Raw genomic sequence first — 17,325 nt, 5'->3', positions numbered from 1 at the left:
CGGGTCATTACACGACTTTTAAGCAAAACTCCATAAGCAGTAGGCCAGTTATATGGAATGATTCAGCTAGAACTTTGTCATCGGTTTCAGAGCTAAGGTTTAAAAAACAGGGGTGGCCTCTCAATTCTGCATGCCAGCTAACCTGGTGTTGTTCTTGAACTTGAGGAAGTGGTGGAGGCAGTTAATACACTGCTGGGGACCAGGGCCTTCACAGCCGCGCTCGTTGCACTCTGAGTCACAGGGACCTACACACACACGCACACACATATATTACATTAATATTATAAGGGACAAATTTACCAGGAACGTACGTACATTTTCACTTAAAACATCTTGGAACAAAAAAAAAAAAAAAATCTTGAATCTGAACATTGAGTCATATGGAGGCAATCTTAAACTACGAGGAACAGCTATTGTGCCATATTAGGATGTTTTTATTCTTGAATAAAATGCAATTTTGAAAATAACTAATAGGAACGAATACGCTATTTGTCAGGCCCAGTCACATCTCATCTAAGTATAAGTATATATACGTATAAGTATATACTCTTTTGATCCCGTGAGGGAAATTTGGTCTCTGCATTTATCCCAATCCGTGAATTAGTGAAACAAACTCAGCACACAGTGAGCACACAGTGAGGTGAAGCACACACTAATCCCGGTGCAGTGAGCTGCCTGCAACAACAGCGGCGCTCGGGGAGCAGTGAGGGGTTAGGTGCCTTGCTCAAGGGCATTTCAGCCGTGCCTACTGGTCGGGGTTCGAACCGGCAACCCTCCGGTTACAAGTCCGAAGCGCTAACCAGTAGGTCAGTTATATAAAATGTATGTATGTATGTATCTGTGAATTCTCTGTTTGTGCTGCTGGAACACTGTCATTTCCCTTTGGGGATGAAAAGTTTATTTATCTATCTATCTATACAGGACTATGATGGGCCTGACATGACCGGGCCTGATGGTCAGTCAATTTAATCGCTATTTCTCTGGCTGTGACAAACCAGTTCGCATGTAAGCAAGGATTTTAGTGACCTTTTCAGACATATTTTAGATATACAACAATTCCATTGACCCTTTAGATTGTCCCCCTAAAAAATAGAATACAGAAAACTCCAAACAGTTTAAAATCAAATAATTTAATGAGGACTTACCCTTGATCAATTTCAGCATCACCTTGGTCACAGCCTTGAGTCATAACTTTAAAGGCGTACTGCACATTGTTTATGTAGTGTTTTATGTAAACGTGACCAGGCATGACTTGGGGACAGTTGTAAATTCTAGGATTTATGTTTAATTTCATGTTTTTAATTTATTGATGTGAAGTTAAATTTGTATTTAAAGTAAAAAAATCAATAAAAAAAACAATATCAGTCTTTATCACAACAAAACTGTGAAAAACATTGTTTTTTTTCAGGATGTGTAATTTTCAAAAACTGTTTTTAATAAAGAACAAAAACATCTGAGAGCCTAATGAATTACATATCATTTTACATAACAACTCCTAGAAATCAATCGTCTAGTCAGTTAACAACAGTTTTGGATTATACAAGTTTCATTCATTGAAATAACCCCAGGACAGGAAATGTACTGGTAGGAAGTCCCATAACCAGCGTGACAATCCACATCTTCACCACAGTCATGACGGTCATTATTTCAGCTGACATCAGCAAAACTACAGCCTTGGGAAAAACATGGCATTTATATATATATATATATATGTGTGTGTGTGTGTGTGTGTGTGTGTGTGTGTGTGTGTGTGTGTGTGAGTGAGAGAGAGAAAGAGAGAGAGAGAGAAAGGGAGAGCCTGAATATAAGATTAAATACACAGTGCTGAGTGACTTTGAATGAGGGCATACTAAGTGGCTTCATTCAAACCGCTCCTTTAGGAGCATCTGAGTTCAAAGTTCAACCAGGGCGCGTGACAATGTCACCACTGACCGTTGTACTCGTGGGTGTCATCGTCAGCAGGCTGCTCCACAGCGGAGACAGAACGGGGCTTGTCACTGCGTCCAGAGTACGGGTGCATAGAGGTGCCATACAGCACCAGAGACCACTCCTTTAGCTTCCCTACAAATGGGACACGGGAGGGAGAGAGGGACAGAAACAAAGAATACAGGAATCGGATGAGCTGATGTTTTTTAATAATGAAAGGTAGAGGAGAGAGAGAGAGAGACAGCTAGAGAGGGAGGGTGACCACAAGGTCAGTTGAGCAGGTAAGGAGAAGAAGTGTGAAGTGTGGTCAAATCCATAGCCTGGGACTGAGACGCCTATGATAGGGTGAAGGACGGTAGGTTGAGCTCCCCTCAACCCTTCACAGGGGAGCTGAGCATCACCTGTGTGTGTGTGTGTGTGTGTGTGTGTGTGTGTACCTGGTGCCTTCTGGCTGCGGAGCTGTGAGGGTGAGTCTGTGATCTCCAGGATCCAGTCTCCTGCTGCCTTTTCGCCCCAACAGTGAGTTGTCATGAACTCCCAGTTCTTAAAGCCCTCCATGGAATGGTCAAACAGCCTGGACGCACACAATACACAAGCTCATGGGAATGGATTTGATGTGAGAGTCTGCGTGTTATGTGAGATGGATGTTGATGTTGGCTCATTTATCTGCGAATATAATATTTAATAATAAGCTGTCTGTGTCTGTGTCTGTCTGCGTCTGCATTTGCGTAATCGAATGTGCTTCTGCTAGTCAGAAATCTAGGTTGATTGAGCTTGGCTAGCATGTCTTGGCATAAAACCTGTGTGTTGGTGGGGTCTGTGTTTTGGTGTGTGCATGTGTCTGCATGTGCGTGAGACCTGTTGGCGAGCAGCTGGGATTTGGTCCCTGAGGGTGAGGTGAGGTTGATGGACAGGTCGCCTCGGCGGGGGTGCGTGATGGTAATGCGGACCACCACATGCTCCAGGTAGATGACGTGGTGATTGGAGCTCTCGGCACAGCCGGTGGCCTTGTACACAGAGCGCACCACATGATCTGGACGGATGGTCCTGCACACGACACACACACACACACACACACATATAATTACACACATGGCAAGAGGACTACAGCACACATACATCCAGACACAGCCATGACATTTAACCTGGGGTGGAGGCCCATTGCCATGCCAACCTGATCTGACGGTCAGCGCTCTCGAGGCAGATGTGCTGGGCAGGGACCTGCTTCCACCGTTCCGCCTCCCGGACCATCGCCTCCGCGTCCATCAATCCAAAGCCATACAGGTGACTGACTACACACATAGCCAAGAGATCAGTTCAGCAGACCATTCACAAACAACTAGCCACAGCACCCACAACCAATGACGGCTCAGAATCATTCACAACACCTCTGTATAACCTAAGCCAATGAGGGCTCAGCAAAACTCATTCACAATCAATCAAAGCTCAGCATTGCTAGTTCTCAAACAATCACTGTCCAGCACACATTTTTTGGTGTGATGGACACTAAAAACACCGTTTTCTTGCAATCAATGGTGGGTTCCTCCCTGCTTGTAAGCGTGGCTGAGGCAGGCAGCCAATCTGGGGTCAGCCCTGCACACCCACCTCAGCTCATCAAACAAAAAACAGAATAAAGTCCACAGACACAGGCACCGTCTCATAACAGCACTGGTGCATTATGTGCCAGCACTCACAGCAGCCTTTCGGACATAGCCAGATGAAAACAGTAGAAAGACAATAGAGAGAGAGAGAGAGAGAGAGGTCTTGGTAATGTACTCATTGTGTAATGAGTACACTATTCTGTTCCACATTTTCATTTTCAGCACTCTTTTAAAGCACCATTTTAGTAAATCCTAGGAAGACATGGAATTATTCAGTGTTCTGCTGTGTGTGGTCATCGGCTATCAATTGTTTTATTTGGTGTGGGTTATCTGCACCTGCTTTGGGTAATAATTACATAGTCATCAAGATAATGTTTATCTCCTGGCTTTCCACTTTTCAAAGATAAACATGTATAGCTCAGAAAGTCCTCAGTTTCCCTCCAGCGGTCCAGCCCAGTGGTATATGCGGTCTGTGACGGAGAAGAAGTGCTGCAGCTCTTGTGGGACCACTCTCTGTCCTTTCCCTAAAATCAGTGTGTCAACAAGCGTGGTTTACTTACAATTAACATTAGCCACATTAGCGCTAAAAGCCGCTTCACCATGTTTAGTTCTGATAGTGGGTTTTTATCAAGTGTTCCTCCTGTGATCTGAGAGGTCTGGCAGGTGTGCATTGCTGATAACATCTGATAGGTAGTTTGGTCCCGTTTCATTTAGAAGTTTACAAACAGACTGTCGTGCTTTACATATTTCAGACTTATACAGAGCATGTCTTTATGCATTTGATAGTGGATCGGAAGTTTGTTTTTCTGCCCTTTTCTTTCGGGTTTTCTACATTCTCTTTTTAGGAGTTTAATGAACTAACATTTAGACCCTTTGTGATGACATGGAGTGTGTGTGTGTGTGTGTGTGTGTGTGTGTATGAGAGGGAGAGGAAGTGTACCGTTGTATCCGGCTGCATTGGTCTTCCAGTCAGGCGCGCTCAGATGACCGGCTCGGGAGGTTTTCACAATGATGTGCTGAACATCCCGCCAGGTGAGCAGAGTACTACGCGTGCACACACACACACACACACACACACACACCAGAGTTTATAAAATGTCTCACTCCTCTTTGAGACTAAACATAAAATCCCAGACTATCTACCACCCTCACACACATTTGTCTGTTATTAATAACACTTTTTACCCTCACACACTCTCTTATGATGTGGGGGATATCACCTTTAAACAGAGGAAGTGTGTGTGTGTGTGTGTGTGTGTGTGTGTGTGTGTGTGTGTGTGTGTGTGTTAAAGAGTTTATGAGAAAGAATCTGTCAGGGGTGGAGCTAAGGATGTGGGTCAGAAAGCTTTCTCTGGAAACCTCACGTGGCAGCCAGATGGACAGAGGAGAGAGAGAGAGAGAGAGAGAGGAGAGAGGAGAGAGGAGAGAGAGAGGAGAGAGAGAAAGAAAGAGAGCACATTTCAGTAAGCAGACTGATTATTAAGCAGACAGCACTGTCTAAGACAGGCCTGTTATTAGATAAGAGTCTGTGCGTGTCTTTGACAGAGAGAAATATGCAAGTGTGTGCAAGGATACTGTATGGGTGCATATACATACATGTGATTAAAGTTTGCATGTATGTAGACCTTCAGACCACCCTGACTGTGTATGTGTATGTGTATGTGTATGTGTATGTGTGTGTGTATGTGTGTGTGTGTGTGTGTGTGTGTGTGTCTTACTTTGCTTCCAGGGCAAGTGCGATGATCCCAGCAGCCATGGGTGCTGAGGCTGAGGTGCCCGTGTGATTGTCAGTGCAGCGCTGCCGCAGGTCCGTAGTGATCTGGGGAGAAAGAGAGAGGGGGGTGGAGAGAGAAAGAGAAGAGAATGAGGGAGAGAGAGAAGTGGAGTGAGACAAAGAGAGAAAGATGTGGGGGAGGGGAAGAATGAGGGAGAGGGGGGGTAGAGGCCTTTGTAAGTCTCCTTCAAACTCAGGGCTTCAATGATCTTGACTGAAGGGAATAAAACAGGAGAAGAAGCCACCAGCGTGGGAACATCCATACCTCCAGAACGTTTCACTCCCCCGCTCATCCACATATTCACATTCCTCATTCTTAAAATCATTTAAGGCCCCTTTGTATGAGCCTTGATTATACTGGTGGTTTTCCCTGCAATATCTGCCAGGTTGCATCCCAAACAGAACTCTGGAAGTCCATTCCTAACTTAATTCAATTATACCAAACTTTGAATGTAGAATGTGAAAATAAAATTCAATATTGTATAATGAAAGTCAGACACTAAGACTTGCTTTAAATGACTTGTGAGACCCCCTACCCCCAACTCCCCATTTAGACAATCTTGCAGGCTTGATAACAAAACTAGTTTTAGTTTTGCCATGTGACAACAAAGACTAATCACATGTTGGATTAATATACAATGAATGTTCAGGTTGGAATGATGTCACTTCACATCCTACAGAAATGACTGGGAACAGGTACATGAATACATGCATTTACAATCAAATAATTTGTTTAGCTTAACCTAAACAGAGAAATCAGTTAGATCTAAAGGAATGCCTCTGTATCCTGCTCTTGAACTGACAGAAGTCCGTTTTTGTAACCACATATTCATCTCCTGCTGAGATACATCAAGCTGTTACCGATGGAGAGGTGCCTACTTGTTCACACACACCTCCCTGTGTTCAAACAGTGTGTGCGCACAAGGCTACAGAGTTTCAACACAGACCCAAGGAATGTCGCACAGCCACTCAAGACAAGCTGAGAGAGGGGAGAGAGCAAGCGGCCTCCCTCCTCCTGCCTGGGTTCCCTCCGCCTCATTCACACGTTCTCCAACACTAAAGTCAAATTCAGGTCACACCAGGACAACAATATTCTCACCACCTTGCAGACATGCAACAGGCACAATCACACATAAATGTGTGCGTACGCGCGCACGCACACACACACACACACACACACACTTTTGTGGTCAGAGGTCTCTATGACTGGTGCTCAGATGTGTAAAGCGCAGGACAACTTGCCAAAACAACATTGCCCTCTTAGGTTCTCTATATCCCAGAACTTTCGCAATATGCAATATATCCACATCCATGAAGCTTAGCAAGCTCTATAACTACAAAGGAAAATACAGTTTGTAGGATTCATTTACAACAGACCTATATATCCTGCAAATACAAAGAAACTTTGTTCTTGCACATGAGACCATAACCATGAGAGGCAAAGAAACAAAACTGAGGGGATTTAACTCTTTGAGTCATTTCAATTACATAAACATGAAAACGTTGCCAACATGTCTTCAATCATTTTTTTGAAAGACACTACAACACATTACTACATCAACGTTTTCAACGTTTCATCAACTCTACACACGGAACACCCTCTGCAAAACACACAGAGCCAGCGTCATGTGGCCGCCAGGCTCTCGACTGTTGTAGTTGGCAGCGACTCTTCTACATAATCGAAGATAAACACACAAACACTCACAGTCACAGTTCTCAGCACCATTATCAGCAGGGCTGGAGAGGAGCCTAGTTGCGTTGGGGGGAGTCACATTCCGCGGGGGGACCGTCAGAGATTCTTATTGCAAGACCGCTGTCCACTTACTATCATTTCATTATTCCTAGCCACCAAAAGCTGACTACACAAGAAAACATCTGAGAGAAAGTCTCTCCTTGTCCACCAAAACATTGGCAATAAAACAGCACTCCTTCCATGCTTTGCCATTGCACGGTCCATCATCATCGTCCTAAATATTTCAATTTTTTTTTAATAAACATGTTGCTTAATTGTTAACATAGGACAATAAGATTTACCTCAATACCTGACCAGAAAACTCAATACCTGAGTTTTCTGAGACAAAGACACAACAAACCTTACCAGGCAGTCACCAGTGTAATTTACTAGCTAACATATCTGCTGTAGACAACTGTCAAATGTGTAGCCAACAATTATGGACTTCAATGACCGGTGCATCTCGGTGAACTATAGATTGAAAAATAGTCTCAAAGGGTCAGTGTAGTCTGTTCAGACAGAGATGTCCAACATTACTTATAGACATGACCATGTTACGAAATGCCCTGTGCTCCTTTAGAAAACCCCAATTTCTACCATTTAGCAGCTCTTCAAAAGAGGAGAATTGATCAAAGGAAACCAGACAGTAAATAGCTCTTCCTGATCACACTTGATTGCTGGAGGCTCTGTACAGAGAAATCAGAATGAGTACCACAAGACAACCTGCCTATTTCACACTCCTGTAGACCGTGAACACACACAGACACACACTCACTATTTTGCGGTCGTAGTTCTCGCCGCTGCTGTAGGTGGTGGTGAGGGTGGAGGCGCACTCCTCCAGGTACCAGGGCTTGCGTCCACTCTCGGCTGTGCTGCTGATGCTGATGGTGTAGATAGAGTTGGTGTAGCCGTCGCACGAGCAGTGGTCCCTGCTGCGGCCGCCGTTGCCCGAGGCCCACACGAAGATGGAACCCCGGCCCTTCCTGCCCTGGGAGGATGTGGGACAGCACGCAAGAGATTCAGGTCACATCGCTGGAACTCAGGTTATGCATCATCCGAAACATCTGTACACCTGTACTTTGCCAGACTAAGACGCGGATGGTTAACTATTCAGACAAGCTAACGGAGAGTAGCACCAATAAGGGAACGCAGGACTTGGGTCCTGCTCCAGCTCACCCAGTCCCACAATTGCTTTGATTCCCCAAGAATATATGAACTAAATGGATGTGTGTGTTAGGGGTGATGTTGTACCAGGCGGATGCCGTTCTCAAAGGCCTGCTTGGCCAGCGCGGCAGGACCGTCCACAGTCTTGCCGTCGTCGTCTGGTCCCCAGGAGGCACTGTAGATGTCTATGTGCTGCGGGTGCAGAGAGAGCGACTTGGCCTCCACCATATCAGTCACATCGCCATCAAGCATCCGCACACCTGCACACACGCACCATACATACACACACCATACACACAGATATACATGTGTCACATACAGATGCAAACCCAGAAAATGTCACTATTATTGGTTTGTTTGAGTTAATTGAGGAAAATAAGATGAGCTGTTGTGTAAAGTCTGAGTGTTGGTGTGTGTGCCAGCAGATGTCTGTGCATGTGTGAAATGTGTAATCTATGCATGCGAGTTCATGTAGGTTTTTGTATGCGGGTTCATGTAGGTTTTTGTATGCGGGTTCATGTAGGTTTTTGAATGCGGGTTCATGTAGGTTTTTGTATGCACGTGCGTCACCTCCAATGCGTGCGTTATAGGCAATTCCAACAGTGCAGTGGGAGTTGTTTGCTGATGCTGCCACTTCACCTGCACACCGTGTCCCATGCCTAAACACACAGACACAAACACACACACAGACACACACACAGACACAATTTAGTGCTTGCGGCAATATTAACAGAGCTAACTAAACAATGCTTAAAGTGAGACTACCATTGCTGCCATACCATCATTGATCCAGAAAGAAATTCTGTCTCTGCATTTTACCCATCTTTGGTCAGTGTATACTCACTCTCTCACACACACACACACACACACACACACACACACACACACACACACAGAGCAGTGGGCAGCCACTGCTGCGTCACCCGGGTAGCAGTTGGGGTGAATCTCGAGAAACAGAGATCTATGTGAAATATTGGCAGAATTCCCCTTTAACCAGCAGGCCATCTAGTGTAGGGGTGTGTGTACATTGAGTCAATTGAGCTATGGTTTAAGGTGTATGTGCGGGTGAAGGCTTATGTGTTAGCTGTGCTAGCAGTGTGCATGTGTGGACATGCATATGATAATGGGATGTGATAAGGGTGATTATGATGCATCTCTGTGTCCTGTCTGAGTGGGGGTGTGTGTGTTTTACAGTAAGTACTTGCTTCAGTAAGTAAATGTGTTGATTGTGAGTGTGATTGTGTGTGTGTGTGAGTGAGTGTGATTGTTTGTGTGTGTGTGTGTGTGATTGTGTGTGTGTGTGTGTGTGTGTGTGTGTGTGTGCTCGCATGTGTTTTTAGAAAGAACAGCTGCTCTTGCCCGCAGTGTTGGCTTGCCAGCAGAAACACCGCGGCCGAATATTTGAGGAACCCGCCGGAAACATTAGAAAGCCTACACACACAGTCACACACACACAAACAAACTTTTGGAAACATTAGAAAGCCTACACACACACACAAACACACTTTTGACCCAGTCTCAACCCAAAGACCCAGCACAACCGCCAACCAGGACAATCCATTCCAACAGTTTTCTAGTTTTCTGTGAATACACACACACACACACACACACACACACACACACACACACAGAGTTGTCTATACAACAGAGAACATCTGTGCTTCACTCAATGAAGTTTTAACTATTTAACCTACACCCTTAAACACATGCATGTGCATGGAAACACAAACACACATGCTCAGCCACACGGTCAGGCAGAAGCCAGACAGACAGTCCTCTTTCTACAAGGCAGCACTTTGTGGTCTGGCTGATGGACAGGGTCAGGCCTGGGGCTAAGGTCAGCGATTGTCTGTGTGTCTGCTGCCACAGCACCAACACTTACTGAATTTACAGAGGGTGGGTGGGGTAGTACTGAACTAGACATAGACACATAGACCCCCCACACACACACACACACACACACAGACTTATCCACTGTGCACAGTCGTGATTGTGTGAGTAAAAGTATTTCAGATTGATCAATCATACACACACATACACTCACACACAGAGACAGACATAGTCCAACATGCCCCAATATTCCTGCAGGCCTTTTTTAAATCAGACTGAGGAATGAGCATTCCTCTGGCAACCACCCCCATTTTCAGAGAAGGAGGCCGAGAGAGAGAGACAGAGAGAGAAGGAAGGGAAGAGACGAAAGGAAAATCAGAAAGAGAGAAGTGAAAAAGAGGTAGGTGACATGAAAGTGGGAATTGGCTGTTTGCTTCCATCAGTCAATAAAAATCAGAGCCTTCTGAACTTTGACCAATAACACACACACACTCTGAATACTGAAAGTCAGTGTGTGTGTGTGTGTGTGTGTGTGTGTGTGTGTGTGTGTGTGTGTGTGTGTGTGTGTGTGTCTTACTTGTTCTCATTACTGGCATCATATCGGGGCATAGGGTCCATGTCATTGCCATTGACATCGTAGCTGGCCTGGTTGTCCTGGAAACAGAATTATATGGAAGCAGTCAAATTATTGGAAAGGCTAACACACACACAGAGAAAAACTTGGCCTGGAAGTCAAAACTTGTATAAATGTACTGATGTTCCAGGTCTCTGTGGAAAAGTCTAAACACATACACACATGCATGTTCTCGCTATTTACAAACTGATACTGATACTCTCCTGCCTTCATAGACATACAACCAATGACCAATGTCCACTTACATAGTTCTGTATGAGGTCAGGGTGGTTCCTCTCTATGCCGTCGTCCAGTATCGTGACCACCACATCTTTCCCAGTGTAGCCTTTCCTCCAAGCCCCCACCACATTCATGTCTGATTGGCAGTTATGGAGGTCTCCGTTACAGTGCTGAGTGTACACACACACACACACACACACACACACACACACACACACACATTAGTGTTTCAGTGACTGTAAAGAGGGAGGCAGTGATCATCCTGAAAGTAGACCATTAGTCATACAGACCACACACAGATTTGCATACCTATATACTTCGTAAGGTTGAGTGCAGTCTTCATAAGGCGGTATATTCTTGATGAATACTCTTATACCTCATTATTCTTTAAACATATGCTGTTGCCTCAATCTGTGTATACTTCCAATAAGAGATATATAGTGCACACTGACATTCATTACTCTCTGGTCTTTCCCTCTTCTACAGCAATCCTGCCAATGCACCACACATACACACACACAGCGCACACATACCACACAGACACACACACAGAGACACACACAGAGACACACACAGAGACACACACACACACTTTGGCTGCACAGCTCTAAGCTGATTCAAGCCAGCTACCACAGCCAGGGGAAACCGCCTGTTAACACAAGTTCCAATGTAGACGGTCATATAGGCAGCCCGGTAACATGTCGTCTGAGCACAGAAAAATACTTAACGCAGACAGGCTGCTATCACAGCAGCAACACAGAGTGAAGGAAACACAGAACAAATACCCACAGAATATTGTGCGTCACACCAATAAACACCACTAGGAGATGTGTCAAACTAAATAAATCAAAGTGAAACACAGTGTTCAATCAGCTGATGGGACCCAACATAAAACAGACGGGCCTTTAACAGCAGCGCTTCACAAAGCCAGCTTGTCTAGGTGACCGGAAGTGCTCAAATCATAGGAATGCATCTAAGTGATAGCGCCAGTGGCTCACTGATATAATCTTGACAGATAATAAGATCAGAAAAAGACCAGCAGTACAGCGGACAGGAGACACTAGTTTGGTAAGACAGCCACGAAGCATATCTAGGACAGATTAGCACGTACATCAACTGTGGTTTTCTATATTTCAGAGTGGCATCTGCCTCCTGTACTATCTGGCGTGTGCAAGTATGACTATGTGGGTGTTTGATCACAAAGTTCAAAAGCTCATGAAAGGGCTGGAGTTTGCATGGATCTCTAGGAGGAGAGCACTGAGGTCAAAGTGTTTATGTTATCAGAGAACATTAACCATTAACGCTCACAAAACACACACACATTAACCAGCCACACAAACATAAACGCTGTGCACTTCAGCTCCTCTACATACTAGACACACACACACACACACACCAAAGACAGACAAAGCAGTCTTAATTAACAACTTCAAAATAATCATATGTTATTACGTATACTGTTGAGGTTGTGTGTATTGGAATTTGTGAATTTGCAAAGTTGAGACACACACACAAACACACAAACACACACACACACACACACACACCTATTGTCACAGTTACTCTGACATACTCACAATATACCACATACTGTTCCATTTAGCATCATTGAAGTAGATGGAGGACTGGCTGGGAGGGGGGGGGACTGCTTTATAATCCCTTTTCACTCTCCGCCGGACCACCTGCTGCTCCACCCAGCTAACCTGCAACACACACACAACACAGGTGTCCGTCACAAACACTCAGATACCCACCCACAAATCACTATAGACCCTTTCATCAATAAAAACAAAAACAATGCTTGAACGTTCTATTTGGGCCCCAATCTACTTCCTCTGCATTAAGATAACATATGGAATGTTAAAAAAGGAAGTCTTGTCAGAGAGGGTTAAAGCGGAGCTAGTAATCAAGGATCTTTGGTCTTGTGGGGCCAACTATGATGCTGATAATGGAACTCTCTTGAAAGGGTCCATAAAACACAACATCAAGAACGATCAGCATCACAAAAAAATACATTACACACACAAACACATTATTCATATTTGTAGAACATGGTAGAGCCATGTTAACGCTACCAACACTGACTCAGATTTCAGTCCTGAACCCGTCGTTGAGTGTCTGCTAAATTAGTCAACTTCAAATTTGAACTTTTTAATATTTTAAAATGCCTAAAAACATCTCCAACTACAAAAAAAATCCATGCATATTCACATAGAAACATAAGAGAACCAAACAGACGACACATGGAGACAAGAGGTAAAATCTGAGAGGGGTAGAGAGGGACAGAGAGAAAGAGAGAGAGAGAAAGAGAGAGAGGGGGAGAGAGAGAGAGGTGCGCGAGGCAGACAGAGGCAGGGGGGTACTCCCACCTCATTTCTTTGTGAGCTGAGCTGTGAAGTTTATAGGTGTTTTTCAGGAGCTTTAAATCTCTTTATGGCTTCAGTGAGACAAGCCGTAAAAACAGCAGAGAGGGAGACAGGTGGAGAACATACAGAGGAAATGAAAGGAGAGAAAGAGGTATGAACAGAAACCATATGAGAATAGAGATCACATTACATACACACACACACACACACAGGGAGAGAGAGAGAAACCCATATGTTTCTGAGAGACCTATAAATCATTTCCTGCTGATTGCTGCCGGTGGACCACTTTGTCTGTGGCAAAGCGACTCCATCTCAATGTGATTATTAGTGCTCCATACATAACAAAACTACACCGGGTCTGAACATAAAAATAGTTTTAGAAAACTGGTCTAATTTTTATGAACATATGCACTGCTATCACATCTGGTGTAGCCAGTTTCATTGATTATAGTGGAAGCTGATTGTTGCAACAGAACTGAAAACTTTAAATTACGTGCCTGGTGTAGCCTCCCTGTAAGAGATAATGTTGCTATGTCAAGTTGTCTCTCAGACTTGCAGAAAAGACAGAGCCTGCATTTGAGACATCCACTCATGCACTGCATAGTAATTAACCAGTTATTCACTATGCAGTGCACTATGTAGGGAATGAGTGGAGTAGAGCGGAGGCTAGGGAATGACAAAATTAGCACAAAGTGGTAAGACAAATTTAAGGTCTGAGTTTGAGAGATCATTCCTGGCAAAAACGAATGTTTCAGGATTTTATATACGCTTTACAAAAAGAAGGAAAAGTTGTGAGTCTGGGAAGAGGTGCTAGTATCATTTGTCCGACTTAAATGACATGCTCAAGAAGCAACAAACAAGTGTCATTCATAGGGTAAATACACGATCGCTTTTCCGGAGGTTTCTTATCACATACTGTGTAGTCTAATTAGATGGAACAGATGAAGAAATCCAATGAACACCTTTTCCAAAATTCTTTTTTCTTCAGTACACAGAATGCATACAAAAGTGTTGCCTATCTGGGATACCCCATGGTATATCATGTAATATCCAAAACAAACACTTTCCCAAAGATCCCAGTGTGGCTGGAGCACTCACTGTATTGTTGCAAAGTGGAACAACTGCTAAGTGTATGGCAACCAAACTTAAATCAGGTATAGTCACAGTCTCTCTTCCACCATCTTTTCTTTTCTGACTATTCGATCACAGTCGACTCTTTCTTGTTCATACAGCAAGTGCTTAATTAGGAAAATAGAAGGTGAAGGGGGAGTGGATGAAAATGTGTGAGCGTGCAGCTTATGCCGGAAAGTATTGGGGCTCATTCTAAAACTTAGGCTACAACAGGCAAAAATAGGCTACAACAATTAAATTATTTCAAACATGGTCTACCAACAGATTACTTATAGTAATTACCGCATGGCCACCTTGCATAATAGGATATAGAATAAGATGGCAGTTTGGGCTACAAACATCGAATTGTCAAAGCATAGACATAAGACCGATCTTCCTATGTCCACCTGATCAAAGGTCCATCCTAAATATTTTATTATCATAAAAAAAGAGCTAACCTTTTCTGACAAAAGGCTTTCATTTGAACATTTAACATTTCAGATTAGCTCTGAACATCTAACAGGATGTAAGCTCTATATTTGTTTTTGCTCCGAAATTGCAAATGTGTTCCAATGTGTAGGCATAAACAAATTCAGACAATTAAACTGAATATGCAAAAAAGTTTGAGTCAAAATCGTATAGGCCTAGTCTACATCGATAAACAAAATGACAAATGGATGTGATATGGCATTTAAAACAAGTCCGAGAAGCTACAGTCATATTTTAATTAATTTAATTCTTCGGAACAGAAAAAATGCTACATTTAACTCCTTGCAAAACTATCCAGACCCACAGACCCATTGGCATTTTAAAGGATACGGTTATCTCATCTGGCACATAGAGTTTAAAGCTACTGCTCAGGAACATCAGCCTGCTCTGCCTACTTAGTATCTTTGATTGCACCTCATCACTTGCTTTAGCACTTGCTTTAGCACACGTGCAACACTATGGATGCACTCCCGTTATCACAGTGAGATTCAATTCTCAAACTCGTGCCCATTGACTGAAACTGGACATATAAATCAGGACAAAGAGTTAAAGACAGGTCAGGTCATTTAGTGCAGCATCTCCATCTACATGGTCAGTGGTGCATAGTTACGCAAGTAAGCACCCATGTGTGTGCTTTACCTTTGGCTCCATTGAGATGAAGCTGTGCTGGCCAAGACTTGTGAGAGTGGACCTCTTTATCGTGCGGCTGTGGAAGAAGTGGTAGTAGTCCTTCAGGTCACCAATCTGTGGGAGTGACATACACACTACATCAGTTCTGTACAAGTGTTCATAAAATATGCAAACATACAAACGTCATCAGTGGTGCATACACAGTCTAATATACAAACACACAAACCTCATCAGTGGTGCATACACAGCCTAATATACAAACACACAAACCTCATCAGTGGTGCATACACAGCCTAATATACAAACACACAAACCTCATCAGTGATGCATACACAGTATAATATTAGACTTTAGAACACACACACAGGCGACAGGCCCATTGTGGGATTATGGCCAGTTAGTCTGACATTAATTATACAGCAGCATTGCACTGGAAAAAGTGACACCAGATGTAATATCACTTTACACACACACACACACACACACACACACGTTTTCAAGCCCACACAGGCGTGTAAAGAAATGTGAGGCTAGAAACGGTTCTGAGACGTGAAGTTCAAAGCTGTGCGGCGGGTGAGCCCTCTTTGATTCTGATGCTACTCCAACGTCTGATTGATGGAAAAAATTCTTCCACAGAGGAACAGCTAAAATGTCAAAATGGTTTGGATTCAAAAAACGCCCTTACAGGGATTTATAGGTGGAAAACCCTGCCTTTAAACACATTACAACACTGAATATTTGAATATACATCATTTATAAGCACTTTCACTTTGCTAATTATCAATCTGATGTCATAGTCAAGAGTAATAATACTGGAGAGACAAGCCAGTTTGTTGTTCTTATTGCATATATAACTGACTGCATGTAAACTCAAAGCAAGGAACATGGAAAAAAAGTCATGTCTGCACACACACACACAAAAGTCTGTTTGTAAATCAGTGGTAATGGAGCATGTGGTGTGTGGCTGGTGATCTAATTATCAGGGAAAAACTATGTCCAAAAAAAAAGACAAAGTATCCCACAGTATGCGCTGAATGATGCGATGCTGGAAGTGCTGCTTGTTGAGAGATGTCTGCGTCGGCTGAGAAATGTGTGGATGGAGAGCAGAGTGAGATCAACACTGTGACCACCCAGTCTGTCTATGGGGAACTAGGAGCAGTGCATGCAGCAGTGAGAGGCTGGGGGTGATAATGCAGATGATTAGCCTCAGGTAGATTTGGGTCCATTAAGTGTGTACACTACATGCAAGAGGACAAGGTGTCCACATGCAAAGAGGTTGTTGGCTTTTCCTCTGCTGAGGTACAAGGTGTGAGAAAGGGTGAGGAACAGTGTGCCTGGGTATGAACCAGGGAGGGCCAGTATGTATGTGGGTACGTGTGCACACTGAGACTTCCTCCAAGTTGGAACATGCCGAGACACACGCCTGTAGGGACAGATCACTGAAGCCTCTTCATAACACCCATCTGCTCTATACCATACACACAGACAACCATTTCCGCAGCCACTCACCCCCACATGTACACACACACACACACACACACACACACACTCACACACACTCACACTAAGGAGCATACTCCTACACAGCACAGCAATGCTGACATGCACATACACAAAGAGACAGTCAGCCGTTTACACCACACATTTATCCTAAAGCAACTAAGCCCAAAGTACAGGTATACTTTATCTGAGCTTCCTAGGCAGTAAACAAAACCCTTTGTCTGAAGAATGCCCTCATTGTCCTTAGCTACATCCCCAAAAGACACATTTAAAACACCCATTCACATGAATGAAACATTTCATCCAGGTAAGTGGTAAGCAAAAGTCAGAGGCACTGTAATGTAGACACC

General features: G+C 43.8%; 1 protein-coding gene across 3 annotated transcripts in view; it reads right to left on the bottom strand.

Moving 5' to 3' along the window:
* pcsk5b (proprotein convertase subtilisin/kexin type 5b) overlaps positions 1-17,325 on the bottom strand; it is a 36,283-nt gene that overhangs the window by 16,977 nt on the left and 1,981 nt on the right. For all 3 annotated transcript variants that reach the window (XM_048242778.1, XM_048242779.1, XM_048242780.1), the window contains exons 2-15: positions 15,485-15,589; positions 12,458-12,583; positions 10,907-11,050; positions 10,605-10,681; positions 8,768-8,856; positions 8,285-8,457; positions 7,809-8,021; positions 5,246-5,346; positions 4,468-4,571; positions 3,101-3,218; positions 2,785-2,973; positions 2,364-2,500; positions 1,933-2,061; positions 143-245 (exon numbers count right to left, since the gene is read on the bottom strand). In XM_048242778.1, the coding sequence (XP_048098735.1) occupies positions 143-245; positions 1,933-2,061; positions 2,364-2,500; positions 2,785-2,973; positions 3,101-3,218; positions 4,468-4,571; positions 5,246-5,346; positions 7,809-8,021; positions 8,285-8,457; positions 8,768-8,856; positions 10,605-10,681; positions 10,907-11,050; positions 12,458-12,583; positions 15,485-15,589 (1,808 nt within the window). The remainder of the gene's footprint in view (positions 1-142; positions 246-1,932; positions 2,062-2,363; positions 2,501-2,784; positions 2,974-3,100; positions 3,219-4,467; positions 4,572-5,245; positions 5,347-7,808; positions 8,022-8,284; positions 8,458-8,767; positions 8,857-10,604; positions 10,682-10,906; positions 11,051-12,457; positions 12,584-15,484; positions 15,590-17,325) is intronic.

Source organism: Alosa alosa, chromosome 5 (genome assembly GCF_017589495.1).
Source record: "Alosa alosa isolate M-15738 ecotype Scorff River chromosome 5, AALO_Geno_1.1, whole genome shotgun sequence".
Lineage (NCBI taxonomy): Eukaryota > Metazoa > Chordata > Actinopteri > Clupeiformes > Clupeidae > Alosa > Alosa alosa.
This window is presented reverse-complemented; position numbering and strand designations above follow the sequence as displayed.